Genomic DNA, 27,074 nt, shown 5'->3' with positions numbered 1-27,074 from the left:
TAGAGACCAAAACGTGGACCCTAGAATGTGTTTGCACAATATGGATATCAAATGGAAGCTGTTGGTGAATGCTTTAGTTCAGAGTATTTTTTATGCCGCTCCGTGACTAGGGTCTCGAGATAGAGACCAAAACGTGGAGCCTAGAATGTGTTTGTACAATATGGATATCAAATGGAAGCTGTTGGTGAAAGCTTTAGTACAGAGTACTTTTCATGCCGCTCCGTGACTGGGGTCTCGAGATATAGGTCAAAACGTGGACCCGGGTAACCTTTGGTTGTCTATGTACAATATGGGTAACAAATGCAAGCTGTTGATAAGTGCTTTAATACGGGATAATTTTCATACCTATTAATGACTAGGGTCTCGAAATATATGCCAAAACGTGGACCCGACGTGTCTTTGCACCGAATTAAACCAAACTTACGCTCATTGTTAAGTAAGTATTGAAAATGGGTTTCGTAAAGTTTGGTTGTAATTCGGAACACTGGCAACGCGTACAGCGTTCTTTTGAACCAGCCATAATGTCGTTTACTTTTTTAACGCTTGGGGCGGAACTGAACTGTCAAATTGACAGTGTGAGATACAATGTGTTAATATTTCTTTCTGATTTGGATGCCATAAGGAGAAGACGTAAGTGCAAAGTGTAAACATTTTTTGTGAATTTTTTTGGAGTGGATTTTGGAACAGTGAATAATTTCTTACGAAATTTGAGAATTTAATGTGAAATCCGAATGTTCAAATGAAATTATGTGTTCGTGGAAAAAAAAATTTTTTTCGTTTTTTTTTTAAATATAAATGGATAATGGTTAAAAAAGCTCCAATGCTTAATAAAACATACAAATTGAAACGAAAAATTCATGGATGATCTGGAAAAAAGACGATTGTTTCTTAGTTATTCATTTGCGTTGATTTGAAATTTAAAAACAATCTTCTTTTTTCCTGATTTTCAATTTATATTTTATATTTACTCACAAGCAAATAGAAAAACAAAAAATATTGTTTATGCCAAAGCGCTTGAATAAAGAATAAAGAAATAAAAAATATAAAAACCATATATTTTCTGTTCTAAACTATATCTATTCTATTTTAGTGTGCCCAGCGAAGCGGGCCGGGTTTGCTAGTTTTAATATATATAAAATTAAGAAAATACTTCCCGCTCCATACTACTTATTACTGAAATCATATTTAACTAACCGATAGTATTATGTTGTAAATCAATGCGTAACATCTAATATATACTCCATAAATGCTGGTGTGCCGCAATGCAGTGTGCTAGGTCCGGTTCTGTATACAATATTCACTGCCGATTTGCCAGTGTTGGCAGTTGTAAACATTGCAACGTATGCTGATGATACAGCTATAATTGCAACATCACTGACCCCAGAAGGAGCGTCGTAGAGAAATGAATGCACAAATGAAGGATTAGAGTCAACCCCCAAAAATCTACACAGGTAACTTTCACTCTTAGAACAGGAGACTGTCCTCCTGTTAATCTTTGTGGTACTCAAATACCGCAAAATACGACAGTGAAGTATCTTGGTGTACATCTCGACAGAAGGTTGACCTGGAGATCGCATATAAACTCTGAAGTGAAGCAACTTAACCAAAAAACAAAAAAGATGTATTGACTTTTTAGTAAAAAATCGCAGCTAAGCCTGGAAAATAAAGTAAGAATCTATAATGCAATCTTAAAACCGATTAGGACTTACGCTTTACAACTCTGGGGAACAGCAAGTCACTCCAATGTGGAAATAGTCTTTGTAAACTTCATTAGTATACATTTCATCATGGAACGCTACACACTTGAGCAACGATTGCAAATCGTGCAAATTTTTTATGAAAGTAATCGTTCTGTTGCTGCTACTTTAAGAGCATTACGGCCATTTTACAAGCCGCCCCGTTTTGGGGTTATGTGAAGTCATTGGTCTACAGTAACAAGCCGGCGACGATTTGTGAGCTCAGAGCCAATATTGAACGCGAAATTCCTGGAATTTCGGCCGATTTATGCAAAAGAGTGGTCGAAAATTGGGTTCAACGATTGGACTTCGTAAAACGTGCACGCGGTGGTCATGCAAAAGAAATCGAATTTCATACTTAAATGTATATGTTCAAACTCGATAATAAAAAAAAAAATTTGTTAAAAAAGTCAAACCGTTTGTGTTTTATTCAAAAAAGTTCAAAAGTTGAAGCGCTCTTACTGAAAACCCCATTACATACAACCGCACAGACAGGGCACTTCATTCATCTAATGCATATGTCGTTCGAAGCTAAAATTCTATGCCTAGTGACTACAAGAAAAAATGCATTAATAGGCGCAGCCGTAACAGAGAATGTTAATGGAATGAAAAGGTGCAAATGTTACTGTTAACTCTTTTTAGTACAATTGAGATTTGAAAGATTTGTAGTAAGGGATTTTAGAACATCGACTTTATAGACACCACACAGAGTTCTGCCCACACAAAAATTGAAAACACTACACATCTTTCACCTCAACACATAACACATTTCTCACCTCAACATTAAACCAATTAAATGTTTACTATTTTCGTTTTAAAAAAAAATTAATAAAAAAAAAGTTTGCGCCGGGAATTGATATCGAGTCTAACATGTGGCGAGGAAAAATAAGTGTTGCGTTTATTTCTTCGACTGCTTATATTTTTACCATATTGTTACTTTTGAAATGATAAGCGGATACATAAAATTTATTACAAATTTTTTTACGATAACATTAAAATAAAAAACAAATTTAAAAACGGAAAAAAAAAAATTTTTGCGTCTGGAATTGATGGCGAGTCACGTGGGGAGGATAAATACGCAGTGCGTTTATTTCTGGGCCTACGTTGTGAACAAAAGATTTGTGATGTCTACGTAGATGTGTATGCGCGCGACGCGAATAAGTTTTTATAAATTCTGAAAGTAATTCATGAAGGTTTTCATTACATACATACATAAATGAACGTATACTCTATATGTACATAAATGATGGTATATGACAATATACATAATATGTGTGTACATGTCAATAAGAGGTATTTGCATTCAGAAAAAAAAAACGCTCTAAGATATATCAACACTTATTAAAGATTATGCCAAGGTAGCACAGCCCATTACAAAATATTTAAAAAAGAGCGTAAAAATTAATGTAAGAGATCCCACATATATAGAGGCTTTTGAAAAACTTAAACTATTGATCAGTTCGCATCCAATTTTGCGATACCGAAATTTTGAAAAAGAATTTACTCTTACCGCAGATGCATCAAATTATGCAATTGGCGCATTTATATCACAAGAAGGACATCCAGTATGCTTCGCGTCAAGAACACTTAACAAACACGAGCAAAACTACTCAGCAACTGACAAAGAATTTTTAGCTATTATGTGGAGCGTGAATTATTTTAGACCATACTTGTATGGAAGGAAATTCAAAATAGTAACAAACCACCACCAATAAAATATTCACATTCAAAATATAGAGGTAAAGATATGTCACCGAGACATCAAAGTTGGCTATTAAAATTAGGAGAATATCAGTTTAATATAGAATATATTAAAGGAAAGGAAAATAGAGTAGCAGACTTATTAAGCAGAATAGAGAATAACGAGGACGTTATTAAAGATAAGGAGGAGGGTGAAAATACCAGCAAAGCACAGTCATTACAAAATTTAGAAGATTATGAATGTAACGTAAATCACTACATATTATAAAACAAAGTCGCTTTTTCTGTCCATATGTCCCCTTATATGCTTAAATCTTTAAAACTACGCAACGGATTTTGATGCGGTTTTTTTTTAAAGATAGATTGATTGAAGAGGAAGGTTTATATCTATATAATGTGAAGAAATATATAAAGGGGGCGTGGCAATCGGTCAAAATGTGGCAAAAAAACATAATTTTTTTGTTTTCACGGCCATAAATCATAAACGAATGAACCAATTAAAATTAAACTTTCTTGAAGTTTAACTTTGAAATATTTACTTTCGTTCTGCATCAAAAAAAATAATTGATTTATTTGTTATTTAACCAAAATTGTTTAAACAAAAGCAGCTCTTTTTCCAAAAAACCTGTTTGTGTGTGTGTTCGCTGTCAACCGAATGAAGCAACAGGCGTTAAGCGATAATCTCACCACACCTCATTAATGTTGAATTACATCGTATGGTGACGTATGTATGTATGTATTTACGAGTCGCTCGCATTATTTCATTTCGGACATATGTACATATGTATCTATGTATGCACTGAATTCCATGTAATTATATGTACATACATACAATTTTACAGCGAAATAAAACGCTATTTTCAGGTTCTATAGTAGTAAATCGCACATAATTAAAATACAGTTTTTGAATAGTTTTTATTGATTCGGAGCGCGTTTAGTTTGCTATCAATTCCATACAATAACATTTTTTGTCATCTACTTTTTACGACAACTAATAGCTTATTTTCGAAGCGATTTCAACAAATGGGTACAACATTAATCCTTATCCAATTAAATACCTTAAATACATTGTTGTTTTCATATAGATCTATGTATATGGCCCTTTACAGCATACAATTAAAAACAATATTTTTCAAGATATTACAACAGTAATTAGTAATTGAGATCTACCGGAAAAATTGCGTTAGCTGTTGCGTCATCCGGCATTGCCGCTACTCTTTTGGAAAGAGTCTTTTGGAAAGAGGCCGAACCACACACTCTACAATGAAGCACCCGCTGAAAATCGCCACCGATGATTATAACAGCGTCTGTAGTGTTTCTAGACAGAGCAATACAGGAAAATTGATGCGTGACTGCTCATTAATAGTCTGGGACGAAGCTACCATGTCAAACAAGACGTCTGTGGAAGCACTGGATAGGACAATGCGCGATTTGCGCAACAAAAATGCACCTATGGGTGGATGTACAATTCTGTTCTCAGGAGATTTCCGTCAAATCCTACCAGTTGTGACTCGAGGAACACGTGCTGACGAAATAAATGCTTCGCTAAAAAGATCCCACCTTTAGGCGTATGTCAATAAATTAGAGCTTAAAACTAATATGAGGATTTCGTCATCTTCACGTGAGAACAGGCTATTTCCAGAGATGCTGCTAAAAGTTGGCAATGGAGAATTAACACAAAGTGAGGGAAGGATTAACCTAGAAAACCTTTGTGTTTTGATAGACAACATCCAAGAGTTAGTCAACAATGTCTATCCAGACATTGATAACATAAGTTATAAGACAATATCTTGGTTTAAAGAAAGAGCTATTCTGTCACCAACTAACGAACAAGTAGATAAAGTAAATAACTTGATTATTTCAAAGATTGATGCGCCGACGAAAATATACTACTCGGTCGATACTGTTCTCGATTTGGAAGAAGCTGTTCAATTTCCTACAGAATTTCTAAATTCTTTGAAACCGTCTGGACTCCCTCCTCACAAAATGGAGCTGAAAATAGGTTGTCCTGTTATTTTATTAAGAAACCTAAGTCCACCTAAACTTTGCAATGGCACGCGTTTGCTGGTAAAATCACTGAAAACTTTCATAATAGAGTGCACAATACTCACAGGATGTGGTACCGGAGAAGATGTATTGATTCCCCGAATCCCTCTGATACCATCGGATCTACCATTCCAATTTAAACGCTTACAATTTCCGGTAAAGACATCTTTTGCAATGACCATTAATAAATCTCAGGGTCAAACCTTCAACGTTGCAGGCTTAGATTTGAGTGTTGACTGTTTTTCACATGGCCAACTGTATGTCGCTCTTTCAAGAGTAACCTCTAGAGAAAACATGTTTGTATTGTCTAATGACAAGAAGGCTATGAACGTTGTATATAAAGACATTCTGTAATATAGTAATTGTTGTAAAAATAAAATAAATACATATGTAAAAATGCAAAAAGTTAATATGCAAAAATGTAGGGTATGAATTTAGATATCCCAAAGATAGCAGGAAATCTTCATGCTATAAAGAAAGGAGAATTGTTTTACTCCAAATTTAACGCGTGCGGGCCACCGGCAATAATGAATAAGCCAAAACTACTGGATCGATTTTAATCATTTTTTCAGTGAGTGACATTAATTAATTAATTAATAATTGGCGCGTACACTTCTGTTAGGTGTTTGGCCGAGCTCCTCCTCCTATTTGTGGTGTGCGTCTTGATGTTGTTCCACAAATGGAGGGACCTACAGTTTCAAGCCGATTCCGAACGGCAGATATTTTTATGAGGAGCTTTTTCATGGCAGAAATACACTCGGAGGTTTGCCATTGCCTGCCGAGGGGCGACCGCTATTAGAAAAATATTTTTATTAATTTTGCTTTCACTGAGATTCGAACCAACGACCTCTCTGTGAATTCCGAATGGTAATCACGCACCAACCCATTCGGCTACGGCGGCCGCCAGTGAGTGACATAGGGTATATATTTTATACCCGTGCGAAGCTGGGCGGGTTGCTAGTATTATATAAAATAAAGTCAACTTTAGGTGTGTTTTCGCTAACCGGCCGTGTCTTTGCACCGAATTAAACCAAACTTACACACATTTTTAAGTAGGTTTTGAAGATGGTTTCCGTATAGTTTGGATACCTATTGGTGGATAGGGTCTCGAGATATAGGGTCAAAACGTGGACCCGGGTAACCCTCGGATGTGTATGTACAATATGGGTATCAAATGGAAGCTGTTGGTGAAAGCTTTAGTACAGAGTATTTTTCATGCCGCTGCGTGACTGGGGTCTCGAGATATAGGTCAAAACGTGGACCCGGGTAACCTTTGGTTGTGTATGTACAATATGAGTATCAAATGAAAGCTGTTGATAAGTGCTTTAAGACGGGGTAATTTTCATACCTATTGATGACTAGGGTCTCGAAATATATGCCAAAACGTGGACCCGACGTGTCTTTGCACCGAATTAAACCAAACTTACACACATCGTTAAGTGAGTATTGAAAATGGGTTTCGTAAAGTTTGGTTGTAATTTGGAACACTGGCAACACATACAGCGTTCTTTTGAACCAGCCATAATGTCGACAGTGTGAGTTACAATGTGTCAATATTTCTTTCTGATTTGGACGCCATAAGGAGAAGACGTAAGTGCAAAGTGTAAACATTTTTTGTGAATTTTTTTGGAGTGGATTTTGGAACAGTGAATAATTTCTTACGAAATTTGAGAATTTAATGTGAAATCCGAATGTTCAAATGAAATTATGTGTTCGTGGGAAAAAAATTTGTTTTCCTTTTTTTTTTTTAAATATAAATTGAAAATAGTTATAAAAGGTCCAATGTTTAATAAAACACATAAATTGAAACGAAAAATTCATGGATGATCAGGAAAAAAGAAGATTGTTTTTAAATTTCAATTTCTATGATTTATTAAGCATTGGAGCCTTGATAACCATTATCCATTTATATTTTTCAAAAAAAAAGAAAAAAAATGAAAAAACAAAAGAAATTGTTAAAGGATGCAAAAGAAGAGCACGAAAAATGCGTAACTTTGATGAAAAAATTAATAGTCTTATCATGCAAATTGTCAACAATTTTCAGAAGAAAAGAGATGATTTAGGAAAATCACAACAAAATAAAATAATCCTGACCATGTGGACTTGGGCTTTTAAACACATTTGCATTGAAAATATAATCCACAAAATTGAAAAAAAAAAACATGTTTTAAAATCTCAGAATACCATAATTACAAGAATGTTTATTACAGTACAAATGCCAAGACAATCACGTAATCATATTGGTCGTTCGACAAATAATAATAGGCGCATGAGAAATGCTCGGAATAACGCGACATCAGAAGAACGTCAAGAACAAAATGAAGCAAATTGGCAACGAATGGCACGGCCAGATCAAATCAACCAAGAGACATCAATTTGAACAGAGCTGCTTTTGCATACGATCACACAGTTAACTACAGTGACCATAACTTTGTTCAAATTGGCCCAATAAATCAAATGTGTCAACATTGCCATGCTTAGAAATTTAAAAACGAAACTGTTGGAATGTGTTGTTTGAGCGGCAAAGTAAAATTTCGAGCGTTAAATGTACCACCTGATCCATTGTTTACATTATTATCCGGAAAAACAGCACAATCTCAACATTTCCTGAAAAAAATTAGGAACATATGACTTCATTTGGTGCAACGAAGATTATTAGAGATAATTTTATGCCAACTTCTAAGGTAAATTTATCATTTGATATCAATGACTTTTTGATCAATGACAATCATTTTGATGACTTTTTGCCAAACAGATACAAGGCCAAGTTTACCATAAAATTGGCTCTCTAATACCATTCAATGATGATAAATGTCAATTTTTGCAAATATATTTTATGGGTGGTGGTACTGCTGAGCGCCGAATATCTGTAGCTGGCGAAAGAAGTTTGGATCGGAATTTGGTTTGGGAGTTAGAACTGATGTTGCACCAAAATAATGCATTAATTAAATTATTTACGACTGCAATCGAACGTATGTCTAGCGGCAATCATATAATAAAAATTCAAGCGGAGAAAACACCTACAGGTCAACATCAAAGAAGATATAATGCACCTACCATCGATGAAGTAGCTGTAATCATTGTTGGCGATCGGACTCAACCGCGTGATGTCATTCTTCATCGAAGAAACAATCAATTGCAATCAGTTTCTGAAACCCATAGATCGTATGATGCTTTACAATACCCATTAATGTTCCCATATGGGGATGACGGTTATCATTTCAACTACAGAATGTTAAATCCATCAACTGGCGAGCGATTTTAATATTTTTTTTTATTGACTTTAGCTAATATAGGTATTTCGTTCGTTTAACAGGTCAAGAAACAACTAAAAAAGTCAGCGCAATGAGTTTTTATTCGTATCGTTTAATGGTCCGTGACGACGATGAGAATACGATTTTCAAATGTCGACAACTATTACATCAGTACTTGGTAGACATGTATGTCAAAATCGAAACAGAACGATTAAATTATTTGAGATTCAATCAAAGTAAATTGCGTTCTGAAGAATACATTCATCTGCGTGATGCCATTCAAAATGATGGTAGCGCTAATAACGTTGGACAAGCGGTTATATTACCTTCGTCTTATATAGGTAGTCCGAGACACATGCATGAATATGCACAAGATGGAGTGACATATGTGCGCCGTTATGGTCGTCCCGATTTCTTCATTACATTTACATGTAATCCGCAGTGGAATGATAGGTATAAAAGGCAATTTATTCTTGCATCAATCAACACACGATCGGGCAGTCATCGACTGATCTCCGCTGTGTTCGGTTGTCTTTCTGGCTAGTTTGGTGTGTTTTCGGTGTGTTTTCCATTATTTTCCTTTTGGTATCCACCTCACAGAAGCTTTTGTTTTAATTTTTTATTACGTGTGCTGATTGCAAATACGATAGCTATTAAATAAACAAAAACAATCATGTCCCCCGGGGGGCCCCCTTTAGGGGATAATAGGTTTGCCTTATTATCGGCAAGCCCAGATCGCAAACGAAAAAAAACATTTAAATATTACAAAAGACGTTTTTCCCACATTACCAGTGTTAAAAACAGATAATCCTAAATATCTAGTGGCAAGTGCTGTAGACTCTAATAAGCCGCTCAGCAAATATTCATGCTTTGCTGTTCACAACGCTTTGAAGAACGTAAGCAATGATATTTTAAATATAGCTGAGTTAAGAGACGGAAACCTTCTTTTACTAGTAAAGAATAGTGGTGTCGCACAAAAATTTATCTCTACTAAATACCTTTATGGCGTCTGCCAAGTGAATTTCGCCCTCCATAATAATTTGAACTCATCCAAAGGCACAATTTACGCTCCATGTTTGAATGACATCCAGGAAAGTGAAATTATTGAAAATTTGAAAGTACAGGGTGTCACATCTGTATACAAGTTTCCAAAATATATTGATGGAAAGCCTTTTCCAAGCGGAGTTTTACTGCTAACATTCGATCTTTACCATCTGCCTGATAAAATCGAAGTGTCATGGTACACTACGAAAGTGCGACCGTACTACCCCAACCCAATGAGATGCAAAAACTATCAACTTCTCGGACATACAGTGAAAAGATGTAATAAGACCCCTGTATGTGATAATTGCTCTCTCCCTCCTCATAACCCATCCCCTTGCACTCGCTCTTTATGTGCGAATTGCTCTGGAAATCATTCCGCATCAAGTAAATCATGTCCTAAATATATTCAAATGAAGCAAATCATTACCATTAAAACCGACAATAAGTGCTCCATGCGTGAAGCTATCCAAATACAGAGAAAACAAATTCCAAAAAAAATTGATGAAAACTCCACTACTTTTTCTGAAGTAGCAAAAAAGTCACTAAGCAAAAACAATCAAAACAACACCAGCGAACAAAATACAGAAAAAACAAAACCCACCACAAATAACATTACTGATAAACGAAACAATGTAAGCAAAGAAAACGCAGACAACAGCCAAAACACACCATACTCCAACAATTCACACATAGTTGAATCAGTCGATACTCCAACAATAACCAATACTCTCTCTTACGATTTCATCTCTCAAATAAATTGTCGCTCAGCAGACTTAATACCTCAACTTAATTCCTACCTCAGCTCCTCTGCTGCTTTCCCTCCCACGAATTCTGATACTGATACTAGTAATACAGTAGCAATGAATGATAATGAAACATGAGAATACTACAGTGGAATCTTAATGGCCTTTTTAACAATTATCCAGATTTAAATTTATTAATTAAAAAATTTACTCCCGAAATAATAGCACTACAAGAGACACATATTCCAGCCAGTAAATCAGCTTATCCCCCTAATAATTATGTGAGTTATTTCCATAACAGCTCTCAAAATACTTACAGTAAACAAGGCATTGCCGTATTTGTAAAAAAATCAGTTATCCATAAGCAAATACCTATCAACTCCAACATCCAATCGTTAGCTTTTGAAGTCGACATTGGTTTTAAAGTAACAATAATTACGTGCTACATTCCTCCAAATCAAGATTTTAATAACAGGGATCTAAACAACATCCTAGACCCTTTTTCAACTCCAATCATATTATTAGGAGACTTTACCGCGTGGAGCCCCCTTTGGGGCTCCGCCTCGGCCAACAAAAGAGGGACCATAATAGAGGACATAATCCTCTCCAAAAATTTAGTTGTCCTAAATGATTGTGCACCCACCCATTTTTCCACTCATAAAACCTTTTCCCACCCTGATATCATCCTATCTTCAGCATACATAGCTCCTAAACTCTCATCCAAAACACTGGATGACTTGCACAATAGTGACCACTTCCCTATCATTTCCTCTCTTGCAATTCCCTTTTCCTACCAAGTCAAACCTGTTGCCAAATTCATAACAGAAAAAGCAGATTGGCCAAAATTCTGCAACTCTTTATTATATCTGTCTAGAAATAAGCCATTCTCAACGAACATCAATGAAGAGGCATCTACCATCAAATCGATAATCCGATCAGCTGCTCATCTTTCCATACCACAAACAAACACAAAAAAGTTCTCTACCAAATTACCTTATTGGTCACAGCTTTTATCAATACTTAGAAATACGAAGAAAAAATTATGGTGTCAATACAAACGGAACAGAACTGACGAAAATTATGTAAATTACAAAAAAGCCAATGCTCTTTTCAGGCGAGAACTTAAATCCTCAAAACGACAATCTCTTGAAAAACTGACGTCGGAAATCACTCCGTCCTCTAGCCCAAAAAAAGTATGGGCTGATATAAAAACACTTACATCGTCACTCCAACGAAACCACATCGCCTTCATTCATTCCCCAGAAGGCCCGATCTACGATCCCCAAATTATAGCCGATAAATTTGCAGGCACATGGTCAGACTACTCCCACTCATCAAATTTTAGCCCAGATTTTAATACGTTAAATGCAAACACCAAAAACGAAAACTATCGAAATCTCTCTCCTACACTCTCTGCTTCATGCGCTGATGCTCCTGTCACATTATTTGAATTTGATAGCACTATTTCCTCAATGAAAGGCAAAACACCAGGTGCAGACAAAATATCGTATCCTATTTTACGAAATATTCCCTTCGCTGTGAAATCAAGGCTTGTAAGATTATATAATCTGATTTTAGACCGAGGTTTATACCCACAGGCATGGAAAACTGCTGGGATTATACCTATCCCAAAACCGAACAGACCCAATTCTCTGATTTCAAGTTATAGACCAATTTCGCTATTACCTAGCATGTCAAAAGTACTAGAAAAGATAATCTCTCGGCGACTTGTGTGGTTTGCCGAACAGAATGATCTCATAAACCCACATCAGTTTGCTTTTCGGAAAGGTGTAAGCGTAATAGATCCTCTTCTATTATTTGATCATTTCATTACTAAAGCCCTATCGTCTAAAAATCACGTCTCAATACTTAGTTTAGACTTTGAAAAGGCATATGACAGAATTGGAGCGCATTGCGTATTACAAGAACTTAAACGTTGGAAAGTTGGTGAAAAAACATTCAATGTCGTAAAATCCTTCCTCTGCAATCGCAAATTTTTTGTTCGTGCAAATAATCAAAAATCAAAAATTGTTCCCCTTTTCAATGGTATCCCTCAAGGGTCGCCGTTATCAGTTATCCTGTTTACAATCGCGTTCAACGTAATTAGCGGGATTATTTCGTCATATACCCAAATTGAGCATTTCGTTTATGCCGATGACGTCCTTATTTTTTCGAAAATCAAAGACCTAACTATAATAAAAACCGCGTTCTCTAATATCTTGGAGGACTTAAACACTTGGTCAAAAATATCCGGAGCTAATCTGTCTGTTAACAAAAGCACATCTTTCCATATCTGCAGGAAACATAAATGCGTCTTCCCTACCCTTTCCCTTTTTAACTCTCCAATCCCCCATACTAATAGTTTAAAAATATTAGGCATTATATTTGATAAGAGATATACGTTCAAAGATCATTGTGAATATGTTAGACTAAGCTTATTCTCTAGACTTAATATTGTTAAATACCTCTCATCTAAACATTGTCTAGTACACATAAGAACTCTTGTCAATATAACAAAAGCCATAATACTTTCTAAAATCGATTTCGGACTCGCAATATACGGACACTGCGCCAGAAGACATATCAAACGCCTACAAACACCATACCATGCTGCGGCCAGGAGAAGTATCCGCGCTTTCCCCACGTCTCCAATAAAGGTAATTTTAGCCGAAGCAGGACTGCCAGCTATTTCGCAAAGAACAATGAGCAACTCAATGATGCAAATCCCAAAAATGCTTCACTGCAGAAACAAGTTGCTGTTTTCATACGTTGAATCAGAATGGCTTCAAAAAGACAAGTCCAAGTCACCATCAGCAATATCGCGCATTTTAAACTCATTCAAGAACCTCGACATTGTTTCTGTACCAACGCTCTCATAAATCGAAACGCATCCGCAGTGGTTGGATCGTAGATCTAGCTTCATCACCACTTTATTAAAATATCCAAAATCCTCTACCAGCCCCAACAAATACAAACAACTCTATAACAAATTTGTTGAACCTCTTAGAGGTAACTGGGAGTTTATTTTTACAGACGGATCGAAGTCTGACACCAGCACTACGTTTGCAGTGACAAACGAGCTTGGTGGTTTGATTTCGGCCGCTGCAATGCCAACATATTGCTCGATATTTACAGCTGAAGCAGCTGCAATATTTGAAGCGGTACGGTTTGCCTCCAGTAGTGGAAATAAATATCTAATATGTAGTGATAGCAAATCCACATTCGAAGCCCTTGCTAACCACATCAACAACACCCCACTAATTGAAAAAATTCGCAAAATACTTCTAAAGCATAAGGATACCATAAAAATTATGTGGATACCAGGTCACGCCGGTATTCGCGGGAACGAGAAAGCTGACGAACTTGCCAAAGAAGCTTCCAGACAACCGTTACATCTATCCGAACACTTCATCGATAAAGACATTAAGAAGCTCGAAAAAAAATATATTCAGAAATGTTTCGCTAGCGATTGGTGTAGCTATCATCACTGCTACAAAAATTACAACCCTAATGGGGAAACTCCGATATATCCATCTAATGTATCATGCGGCAAACTCAAAATATTTGTTCGCCTTAAAATTGGACACACACTCACCACACATGCACACCTTTTAAAAGGCTCCACAAAACAAACCTGCTCCTTTTGCGGCTCTACCGACAACACCGTTCTTCACCTCCTGGACGAATGTGCTGGACTCAAACAAATAAGAACCTCCATTTTTAACAATACCAAACCATCATCCTACCTAAAGCTTCGCGATATCGATAGTATTAACATCATTTATAAATTCATTTATCTGTGTAAGATACCTACTTAACCATTATTTTTTCTTGTATATATCATATTACTTTTAATATATGTATGTAAACAATCCTTGTTGGACATGGTACAAATGTTCGTTAGTGAATATACGGGCGTACATCTATGCGCTTAATCGTACATACGATGAGCGTATATATGTTACGCACACATGTGAGTACGAATGAACATGAGTACCATCAGTCATGCATTTGCCAATAACTTTAAATATTTTTAAATCCTATTAGACTATTTTTTCCTTTTAGCAATAAGCCGAAGGCCCTGGTAGCCAGCGCTGTAATATTATAAGTGGAATAATTATTAATTAGTTGTTACTCTTTCAAATAAATAAATAAAAAATAAAACACACGATCGTCATGATATAACAGCACGTGTGTTTCGGCAAAAACTCAAATCATTTATGGATTTAATTGTGAAACATAAAATTTTCGGTGCAGTACGTTGTTGGATGTAATCGATTGAGTGGCAGAAGCGAGGACTGCCGCATGCGCACATATTAATATGGTTAGAAGAAAAGATAAGAACTAACCAAATCGATGATATAATTTCGGCAGAATTACCTGACCCAAGTGTTGATCCGGAATTATCACAAATTGTAATAAAGAATATGATACATGGGCCATGTGGCAATTTGAATACTGCCGCACCATGCATGATTGATGGTAAATGCTCAAAAAGTTATCCAAGGAATTTGACTGCTGAAACGATAACAGGCAATGACGGATATCCATTGTACCGACGACGTTCAAAAGATGATAACGGATTTACAACAAAGCTCAGACTTCGAGGTGAACAAATCGAAATTGACAACCGATGGATCGTGCCTTATTCGCCTATATCATCGAAAACTTATAAAGCCCACATAAACGTTGAATATTGTAATTCCGTTAAATCGATCAAATATATTAGCAAGTACATTCATAAAGGTAGCGATATGGCTGTTTTTGGAGCAATAGCTGAAAACAGCAATGATGAAATTACACAATACCAAATGGGCAGGTATATAAGTAGCAATGAAGCAGCGTGGCGAATTTTTTCATTTCCTATTCGCGACAGATACCCAACGGTTTTACATTTGTCCGTTCATCTTGAAAATGGCCAACGCGTTTATTTCACGGAAAATAATGCAGCGCAAAGAGCGACTCAACCACCTGCAACAACGTTAACTGTTTTTTTCAATTTATGTCGGTCAGATGATTTTGCGAGAACTTTGTTATATTCTAAAGCTCCAAAGCCGGTGGAGCAAGGAACACCGGCTGAAACTCATCACAATGTTTTTGCCAGCGATGCAATAGCCCGTATTTATACAATTCATCCAACATCCTCACAATTTGGTGTGTGCGTTTTAGTAAATTTAAAACTATACAAATTATATACATACATATATTATGTTTATGCGCTTTTTTCGAGTACTAATTTGCAGATTCATACCAGAGAATGTTAAGGGAATGAGAAGGAGCAAATGTTAAATGAGCTTTTTTCGAGTACTAATTTGTAGATTCATACTAAGGGATTTTAAAATTCAACTTACCACACTAGTGGGGGATTGCTGATATTTACCACGCTAGTGGAGGATTTCTATATTTACTTACCACGCTAGCAGAGGAATTCAGATTTTTTCTGCGTTTACCACACTAAGATTCATAAGATTTTTCACCACACTAGTAAGGGATTCGACTTATTTCATGCCCACAGCGAAGCGAATGAATTTGCGATTAGGAAAGATGCGCAAGCAGTCAATTCATGTCGCAGTTGCTAAAGTCGGCGGCATTGTTTGTATGATGTTTGAGACGCGTATTTAGTCCAGGTTAAGGCCCTGAATAGTCATACGTTTTTCCTTGCACTATTTCTTTTTTACAATTCAGTTTGGTAAAATTGTTGAGTTTAATTTATTTATAATTGCTTTAAAATACTGTTTTAGGTTTTTTTTGAATTTGATATTTAGAAAATTTCTTTTCTGTATAAAATAGTTCATACCGGATATGTACTGATTTAATCAAAAAGGAAATATGTAGATATAAACATGCATATATTTAATCTCTTTAATCATATCTAAGCTATATTGATGACAAAATATCATTCTAATATCCGTCCATATATAAATACACATACAAACTTTCAACGAACGCAAAATGTATGCATATAAAACAGCAAGTCGAATAAATGACCGATTTAGAAAGGTAAATTAACCATTATAGATTAGCGCAAGCATGAAAGACATGTCTAGGCGTACTACATCGTTCCGTATTTGACTCAGGTTCAAGTCCTGTACACACTTTTCTTTGTTTGATATTTTTATTTAATTTTTTGTATTTGGTTTAATTAGAATTGATTTAAAATAGTGTATTCAGGTTTTTCTAATACCCGTTATTTATAAATTTATTTTCTATATAACATTATTCGTACTTCTTTTGAATTGATTTATATGTAAAACAGCCATAAAGGCAATCATATGAATATGCATTCCTATATTTCATCTCTTCAGTCAAATCTGAACTACTTACATACACATATTGATGAGAAAATATTCGAATATCCATGGATGCATCCAGAAAGCCAAACGCGCATACACGCATATGTATATAAATATATACAAACCTTCAACGAACGCAAAATGTATGCGTATAAAAAACAACAACTGCGACCGCATTCTTGTCCGTCAGTGAAAAGATGGGATATGTATACGCTATGAGCAAAAATAACCGGGAAGGTGATGTTGACTGTTTTCTTCGATTGCCAAGGCATAGTCCACCATGAGTACCTTCCATCGGGCCAGGCAGTCAATAAAGAATATTATTTATCCGTTTTGAAGCCTTTGAGAGATGCTGTATGTTGCAAACGGCCGGAAATGTGAGCAAACAATTCTTGGATTTTGCATGATGATAACGCGCCATCGCACCGATCAAAGAGAATACGACGAAGGAGCTGAAGGCCATGTCGGCCTGCCGGGGGTGTTTGGAGAACGGGTCATATTTTGAAGGAGATAATATAAATTTGCCTTAAATTTAACTCTGTTTTGTTTAATTTAAACATTCCCGGTACTTTTTGATCATAGGGTACATATAAGTTAATAATTAAAATATTCACTTTAATAAAGTTTAATACCCCTGGTCGCAATTCAATTGCTGATACAAGTTTTTAACCAAAATATTAATTTTAATAAAGTTCAATACCTCTTGTCGCAATTGCTGACAATTTAATTATTTTATTAACTCAAAGTGCTGACGACCTCAAATAAGCTAACATTAAGTAGCTAGTAAGAAACAAAATTATTAATAAATCAACAGTCCGACTAAAAAGACATAGTCTTCCGGCAAAATAACAATGTAGTTAGTATTAATGAAAAAGTCCGATTAAGAAGACTATGTCCGGCAAATAATTCAATAATTTATTAATAAAAGATATAGAGGACATAGTCTACTCTTTTTAAAATAAATAAAGATAAACAAGTATTTTATTAATTGGCGCCCGAGCAAGGGACCGGTTTTAAAGTTCGCGAGTGAAGTGTTGTGCAAAAAAGAGTGCAATCACAAGGACGCGAATCGTGAGCCGGCGCAGCGTTGGAATCCGATAGGAAAGGAACGCTCGCTTCCAATACTGCGACTTGGAGGTGCCCCAGTAGCGGAAATCAGCAAAGAGGAGTCACACCCCACTGCTGGGAAGTGTTAGAGTAAGAATATTAATATTAAGTAATATTAAGAATTAAAAACAAAAAATTTTCCGAAAACTTTTGGGTGTAACAAGAGAATACAAAGTTGAATATTACTATTAAATTAGAATTATTAAAAAAATTATAGAGCAAATACAAAGTTGAATATTACTGTTAAATAAGAATTATTAAAAAAATTATTGAAAAAATACAAAGTTGAATATTACTATTAAATTAGAATTACTAAAAAAATTATTGAGAAAATACAAAGTCGAATATTACTATTAAATAAGAATTATTAAACAAATTTGTGAAAAATACAAAATTGAATATTATTATAAAAGTCTAACTAAAACAAAAATACAAAATACAAATTCATTGAATTATTTAAAAAACCCAAAAATATAAAGAGAGTTATAAAGAAAAAAATATATAAATATTACAATATAATAAAATCTGGCTTGTACAGCCAATAAAACAATATAATTCAAGCTGCGACTCACCACCTTCGGGGGGACCCTCCAGCTTATAACAAAGAACATTCTCTGCAATTCACCACCCAAGGGACCGTCCAGAGAATTATAAAATAAAAAAACTATATAAAATAAATAATTATTGAATTAACAAAGTTTTAAATAATGTCAAACAACCTTATCCGACCCTCTGTGCTTAATAAACCACAATTCCAACCAACAACCAGCAGCAGCACAACATCAATAATGTCATCGGCAGTTCTAATTATTGTATTGTATTTAACCTTTGTAAAAACTGAAGTTCAAATTGTGGATTACACTTCTTCGTATGTCGTGACAATTAATAGAGGTACAGCGAAAATTCAGCAAGGAACTTTTACTATTTTACATTCAATAGATCTGGCACAGTACGCAATATCCATATCCAATACCCACACATTTATCCAACAAAACATCCCAAATCACCATAACCTGTATCCCATCCTTATCCACGAATTAAGCCTTACCGAAAATATTTTAGAAAATATAACACCCACTATAAAAAAATAAAAGAGCAATAAATGCCATAGGTACTATTTGGAAATATGTCGCAGGATCTGCAGATCACGACGACTTCGAAATAATAGCCAGTAATATAAATGATCTAAACAAAAATAATAATAAACAAATGTCCGTAAATTAAGTTTTTAATAAAAGATTAATAAATCTAACAGATATAGTAAATCAAATTTCTAATGTAATAAGAAAAGGTGTATTATTAGAAAACGAAATAGCTATAAATCTACAAAATAGAGTAAGACTAGTTAAGGAAGAGTTAATAAATATTCAAAATGGAATCGAATGGGCGAAGCTTGGAATCGTCAACCCATTAATATTAGATAAAAAAGAAATTGAAATTGCTACAAGTAAAATTAGAGAAGAAAATATTGTTTTTGTGAGCCCCGAAGAGGCACTCCAATTTGTCAAAATATCTGTCTTATACAGTACTAATAAAAAAATATTTTATTTGGTTAAGAAACCTATGAAAACGTAATCTTAAGACCAGTAAAAAGAAAAAAATCTGTAATTAATTTAGAATTTAAGCAGATTTTAAAAAATGATAACACTATAGGTATATGGTATAATAAATGATTGTGAAAAATATAATAAAATAATAATTTGTAAAGAGACCCAAATAACGAATATTTCATATACTAAATGTATTCCTAATCTTATAAGCAGTCAAAATTCTACATGTGTAACGAGCAAATCATCATATCCCATTAATCGAAGAGATCGAGTCAGGGGTTATCCTAGTAAATGATTGCAACATGGCTATTTTTGTCGATAAAACGCGGAGAAATATATAATATCTGGAACACTTCTTATTAAATTTCATAATAGCACTATTAAAATTAACAATAGGACTTTTAGTAATATAAAAGCCTCACCTTTACAAATCATCCCCGCATTAATGCAGCCCGCTCCTTTTGAAAGCGACCATATTAATTTCCTATCACTTAAAGCTCTTAATGAATTACAGATTAATAATACGGAAGTAATTTCAACTATTCGGAAACATTTGAAAATTGGAGGATGGTCAATCTCTGTTATTCTCAGTCCAATTATCATTTCCATATCATGCTTACGATTTCTCTTTAAAAATACAAAAAAAATAATTGTTTGGGAATCTCAAATTCCACACACTAATAACGAGCCTCGTGTGACAATGAGTGTGCAACATTGTGCTGAATCCCATAAACCAATAGCATTAGAAGCTCCTATCAAACCACCAAGATTGAACAATATTCCGTTTTTTTATACGATTGAGGACAATCAATTTAAGAAGGGAGAAGTTAATAATTAATATATTCACTTTAATAAAGTTGAATACCCATGGTCGCAATTCAATTGCTGATACAAGTTTTTAACTAAAATATTCATTTTAATAAAGTTCGATACCTCTTGTCGCAATTGCTGACACAGTTCCGCTTGCTCCAAATTTAATTATTTTATTAACTCAAAGTGCTGACGACCTCAAATAAACTCACGTTGCATTCAACGTGATGATTGCTGTTCGATAGTTAACATTAAGTAGCTAGTAAGAAACAAAATTATTAATAAATCAACAGTCCGACTAAGAAGACACAGTCTTCCGGCAAAATAACAATGTAGTTAGTATTAATGAAAAAGTCCGATTAAGAAGACGTAGTCTTCCGGCAAATAATTCACTAATTTATTAATAAAAGATATAGAGGACATAGTCCACTCTTTTTAAAATAAATAAACATATAGAGGACATAGTCGTCTCTTTTTAAAATAAATAAAATCAACAAGTATTTTATTAATTTATATGCGGCTTTGCGGACAGAAATGTGTGATTCGCTGGAATTGTTCAAGGAATCTAATAGCGTTTTCTTTTCTACACAAAAATGTTGCCATGCGCACGTGCAAAAGTTATTCAAAGTCACACTTCCCCTTGTGAAACTGCTACCATTTTTAAGGTTCAGTGCAGCCCTTCACATTTATAAAAGAACACAAACTGTAACCCTGAAATGCAATCAGCTGTTTTTTCGCGCGCTAATCGGACAACGAATTGCAGAAATTTTTGGTGGACAGTTTAATATAAAAAAATAAAAGAATGCTAGCTAATGAAGAAAGTCATATTAGCAGCAAAACAGTTACAGATAATATGAGAATGTCTTGACTTTTCTATCAAATGTGAAAAAGTGAAAAATGCTAATTATTTAAACGATCCTTTTTGGTAGTATGGACGGAAGGCGAAACGAGACTTCTGCTGGATAAATACGCCTCCTATTTGCCGGACATTGGTCCCTTCGAGCAGTTAAAGACAAAAAAGGACATGTGGATGAAAATTGGCGCAGAGTTCGATGGGGAAAGTTGGAAGCAGTGTGAAGAAAGGTATAAGACCATCATGAAACGTAAAAAATTGGCAGTGGAAAATAACAGGACCTCAGGTGCAAAACGCCAAAAGCTACAGTTTGAAGAAGAGCTCGAAAAAATATGCAAAATAGATGATTCCATTGAGTCGGCAATAAAAATAAGTAGCCAATGTATGATAAAAAAGAGGTCGCAGCAAAAGAAAAGCAAAGAACGAAGAAAACGCTCCAAGAAACTATGTTAGAAATTGCTGCTAGGAAGGAGGAAGGCAGAGAGAAGCGACACAAGGAAAGAATGGAGAAAGCTGCAAGAATCGAAAGCCTTTTGGAAAAGTGCATCACTGAAAACAAACCAGCTTGAAGCTGTGGGCGTGTGAGGTTAGTTATTAAAGCCGGTTTGAATTGTGTATGCTGCTTATGATCCAATAAATGTTAATTGAAATATTTTGGTTTTGCAGGCTTCTGTAATTTAGTATAAAATGGGAGGAAGTGCCTTTCGTTCCTGGTCCAACGTTTCGCCTATTTATTTTTTACTTTGTACCTGCTTGAAGCAAATAAATGTGATCTCCCTTATTTTCAATAAATACAATATATAAAACAAAAGAAAAAGTAGTTTTTTAATATTTATTGAAGTTTCTTTCAAGGTACATCTTGTTAATGCAATTAGTGCGTTCGAAAACTGTGCTAGTCCAAAATTTTACATATTTGGTCTCTTCATTGACTGACCTTAAAACGTTACTTAGCTGTTAATATTGCACAAATAAGGGGAAATGCCGAACGAAGTTAAAAATATTTTTTTGATTTCCTCGGAACGTTAATTTTGAACATTTACTGTTTTTGAACTAACCTATTCAATGTTGCTAACAGGAAAATTTTTGAGTTTCATAAACAAATTTAGGTACTTTAAAAAAACATGTCAAAAAATTGATTTTATTTGGCTTCTTTTTATTTCGCCCAGCTCAGTAAGAACAGTGTCGCTTACTTCGAAAGGAAAATGTTGTTCCTGAACGGAAGCAGGATCAACGCAGTATTCTTTTTTCTCTATAGAATCTTGTTTGTCTATGCAAATATTATGAAGTACGCAGCATGCTAGTATAAATTTCGCTGTAGTCTCAACTTCATGAAAATATAATCGCATAAGTTGACTGAAACGACATTTTAACAATCCAAAGGCGTTTTCAATTCGGACCCGTGTTTGACTAAATTTGTAATTGTATCTCTTTTCTTGCTCAGTTAAATTCCCGTAATCCCTATACGGCGTTAACAAATAATTTCGGATCGGATATGCAGAATCCCCTAACACATGATATTTTGGTAAACATAGCTTTGGAAGTTCTTTACCAATGAAAGATAACTTCAACACACGCGAGTCGTCCACTTTACTCTCCACGCCATTGAAAACATCTAAAAATTTTAAATTTGCATCACATATACCCTGCATAGTCACGGAAATTGTGTCATGCCTATTTATATATGTTGAACGAATTTTTTTTTTCGGCGCCCTTATCGAAATGTAGGTTCCGTCAATGCAGCCTAATACGTTAGGAAAACCAGAGATTGCCGCAAACTCATTTGATATAATCTCTTTTTCAGTAGCACTTTGGGGGAATTTTATGATGTCTGGTGAAAGTCCAATCAGAAACGACACAACATTGTTTATCACGTTATGGGCACAAGAATATGACACATTAAACCGGTTGCTAACCTCACGTATGGTAGTTTTATTGCAGCAAAACCTACATAAGAAAATTATTTGAATTAAATGCATACACATTGGAGTCATTCCATTGTTACCATAAAAACAATAACACGTGTGTGTTTGGCGTTGCTTGTGGTCTCCCTCCTTTATAGTTCCTCCTTATATAGTACGAGCTGTTTGTGTATTTTGCGATTAAATCATTCGCACTTTCACGCTCAATGCGAAAATTTTGTTTAAACTGTAAATGTTAATAAATTATAAAAACATACAGTATATAAAAAAGCACTGAACAGAATTATTGAAATGGTGTCTAGTATTTTGCCCACTAGTTTGAGAGCGGTAAGCGGAAATGGGCGAGATATCTTCAAGAAACTCCACCCAGAAAAAAGAAAAAGCGTTAACACCATTCTTCATAGTATGCATCTTTCCTGAAACTTGGTGGGCGAAAACTAAACCGTGCCCCTATGTAAAAATTACCTCGCGGCCTGTGTACAAGTTGACTACTTCATTTACAAAGTTATTTACGCGTAAGCAGTTAATTTTTGGATTTAAAAGTACGCCGAGCTCCTCGTCATCTGAAGAAGAGGACGACGACTCTAGGAGGTCATTTATTAAATTGTTTGCTAAAATCAAGTATCGTTTTTCCATTTCCCGGCTAACAATGTTCTTCCACCTATGACACCAATTATTTGTATGGAGGTAACTATGTATGTAAAACTCAATATTTTCGCGCAAACACATTTACCAGACAAAATACAATATCTCTTACTGATTTTGGTAATTTCAATTTGCAAATATCACGGGCAGCTACAATATTTCAATAGTTCTATGTATAATCTCAATTTTCGCTTTTTCAATTCACGACTGCTAAAATTAAATGTCAAAAATGTGTAGACTTTATCTGTGCCGCTCGGACACAGCCGATTAATGTGAGCAAGAAAGAGTCAAATAAGGGGCTACTTTTATTACTGATCAGCTGATTAATAGGGCAATTATCTACACCGTCGATACAAGAGATCACAAAATTCGAAAGTGGCAGCACTGGGCAACATTTCATGTAGAAAAGAAAACGCTATAAGTCGCATTAACTCGCGACTGTCGAACAATTAGAAGACATATTTACATACATATAAGGGTGCATACATACATACGGAGCCGCGGCCACTCGACATGACAAAAATTCAAGATTTATCAAATATTGGCAAATAATTCCACGCGAAATATTCCAATATTGACTATTTTCGAATGGTCGCGAAAATTGGCACATGGGCGGCTCGTTTAATGAATGAAATTGAAATATGAGCTCGAACTTATGAATGAACTTTTTGTTTTTGTTCTAAATTGTTCAGCGCCGTAGTCGCAAAGCTTAGATTTTAGCTTTGGGCGACATGCGCATGTGAGGTATGTTTTTGTTGTGTTCTGGAACATTTAAGAATGTGTGGTGGCAAAGCGGCCATCGCGTTGCGCTTGCTGTTGCTTTTGGGTCCATCAAAGTATTGTGTTTTTGTAAGTACAATATTAGGAATATCGACTGGTGAAAGACAAAAGTACACGGAAGCAAGAAGTGAGCGCTGTGTTCGCGCATATATGCATGAATGTATGAACGTGCATGGATGTAGTAACATAGAAATACAATTATTTTGTAGGAAGTTTAGAAGGCAAGTAGGTATATATGTATGTATATATGCTAGGACATAAATTACCACTTAAGTGGGTATGTATACATACATAGAGCAGAATTGTTTTTGCATTTGTTAGGAAGAAACTTGTATGTATGTAACTGCTGCCGAATACATAAACTATAAATTGATATACAATATAAAATAAGTGTTGATATAAGTTAACGCTGCATACGCTGTAAGCGACCCGTTGCACGCGCATCCGCTTTTATTGCAATTATGCTGACGCTACTATGTTTGCTTATTTACCGTGCGAACTATTTCGAAACAAAATTCCAGGAACGGTGTCACGCGGCAAAGCAGGTGACATCGTCAAATTGGCTATGCTTTTTGGGTATGCTTAGATTTAAGAAAATATTATAAGCTTTAGTTCTAGTTAAAGGCTCGAATAAAAAAGACGGAGTTCGCTCCGCAATATTTTTTAAAAACAAAAATTAATAAATAAAAATTTAACTGGCGCCCGAGCAGGGACCGGTTTAAGTTCCGCGAAAAGTGAAAAGTGTTAAATCGAAAATTAATACGCATAAAAAAATACACACACGTTTGATTACGGCCAGCCACCTAAAAAGAAATTAGCTGCAGTGCCGCCTTCAAAAACAAAAAGCGGAACCGGTCAGGTGTAGAGAACGAGGCCCCTAAGTAACTGCAGGACGAACTGCAGAGGAAAAGGACGGCAGCGAATGCCAAGCCGCTCTGCCCGCACCACAGGACCCCCAAACAAAAAGGAGATGTCGCTGACCCCGATTATAATATCGTAAGCAGTAAAGTTAAGTTTATCAAAATAAAATTAAAGAGAATTAAATAAAAAAAAATATATACAATATTATTAAATTTATGCAAGGAAACTAAAAGACCGAAATTGAAATAAAATATTAAATCTACCCAAAAGGGAGTCGTATAGTAAAAAAGTCAAATATATTAAAATCCACTAAAAGATTTGAATATTAAGAAAGTTAAATAAATATATACAAAAGAAAATTTAGGAAAGGAAAGAATATTTCATATTATCAAAAGAAATTTAGAAGGAAAATTGAATATTAATAAAGTATTAATATAATAATTAAAAATTAATACTAATAATTGGAAAGTAATATTAATAAGTGAAAATTAGTAAAAGTGGAAAATGTCTAACCCTAACAATTTAATCAGGCCCCCAGTTTTAAACACAAATACAACACCACCTCCTGTCCCTAACATCCCTAACACCCCAGAAATAAATATGGCACAGTTGACGGATGTAGTGACCAGAGTGGTTAGTAATATCTTTCAACGAGAGGGAAGAAACATCGTACACGCCGAGCTGAATCCAAATTCTAACTTTTCCGACATCTCTGACGTTACCATAGATCCAAGACATTCGAATAATGTCTCGGATCTAGACAAAATCCCGGACGTTGTCCGATGCATTAGAGAATTCTCAGGGCAACCAGGAGAGTTTAACTCCTGGAAGAAAAGCGTAGATCGCGTTCTTCAGATCTACGAGCCCCAAAGAGGAAGCCCCAAATATTATGGCATACTTAATGTAGTACGAAACAAGATCGTGGGTAATGCAGACATTGCCCTCGAGTCGTACAATACCCCTTTGGAGTGGAAGGCCATTTCAAAATGCCTCACCCTTCACTACGCGGACAAACGCGATTTAGGTACCCTTGAGTACCAGATGACCTCTTTGGTGCAGGGTAACCTCACCATCCAAGAGTTCTACCAACAGGTATATTCTCACCTGTCGCTCATATTAAATAAAATTGGATGCATCGACGCCGGTCCAGAATCAATGCATCTCTTAACTCGAACGTACCGAGACAAAGCTCTCGATACTTTCATTCGAGGCTTAAAAGGCGATTTGCCGAGACTGCTCGGTATAAGAGAACCGGCAGACCTTCCTCAGGCACTCCATCTCTGCCTGAAATTGGAAAACCAGAACTATCGGTCTCATTATGCTATGAACGGCCAAAGTAAAAGGATGCATGATCCTCGTCCTCCACTTCCACCAAGGAAGTTTAATATGCCGCCGCCGCGACAAAATAGAGAACTCTACCCCGAATTGGCATATTTACCACAGCCTCGCGCAAACCTTTCCGGTCCATACTGACCCAACATATTTTATAATCCGCCGCAGTTCAGGCAAATGAACAACCTGCCGCAGTTCAGACAAATGAACAATCCGCCGCCGCGACCATTCCTCAAGCCACAGCCGAGGCCAAAGCCTATGGATGTTGATACATCCATGCGTACGCATAACATAAACTATATGAACAAACCAAAACCAAATGAGTTTGTGGGAAAAAGACCCACAACTGGCAATCCACTACCGCCACAAAAAATGCAAAGAAACTTTCACATAGATTCAG

The 27,074-nt window shown here is 35.4% G+C and overlaps 1 protein-coding gene across 1 annotated transcript; it reads right to left on the bottom strand.

Moving 5' to 3' along the window:
- Positions 1-14,585: 14,585 nt before the first annotated feature.
- On the bottom strand, positions 14,586-26,823 carry LOC128870358 (putative nuclease HARBI1). The gene is made up of 3 exons (XM_054112971.1): positions 26,798-26,823; positions 22,328-23,081; positions 14,586-14,618 (listed from the first exon to the last, which is right to left on the bottom strand). Exons 1-3 carry the CDS (start codon positions 26,821-26,823, stop codon positions 14,586-14,588), a joined length of 813 nt encoding a protein of 270 aa, XP_053968946.1.
- Between the last annotated feature and the right edge of the window lie 251 nt (positions 26,824-27,074).

The sequence above is a fragment of the Anastrepha ludens genome, chromosome X (assembly GCF_028408465.1).
Source record: "Anastrepha ludens isolate Willacy chromosome X, idAnaLude1.1, whole genome shotgun sequence".
NCBI lineage: Eukaryota > Metazoa > Arthropoda > Insecta > Diptera > Tephritidae > Anastrepha > Anastrepha ludens.
This window is presented reverse-complemented; position numbering and strand designations above follow the sequence as displayed.

Excerpts from the sequence above, each read along its gene's own strand:
- LOC128870358 (XM_054112971.1), bottom strand. The coding sequence starts at position 26,823 with ATGTTGGGTCAGTATGGACCGGAAAG. Across the intron at positions 23,082-26,797 it reads GGTCAGTATGGACCGGAAAG|GTTTTGCTGCAATAAAACTA; the intron begins GTTTGCGCGAGG and ends TTTCTTATGTAG. Across the intron at positions 14,619-22,327 it reads AACAACATTTTCCTTTCGAA|CGCTGGCTACCAGGGCCTTC; the intron begins GTAAGCGACACT and ends ATAATATTACAG.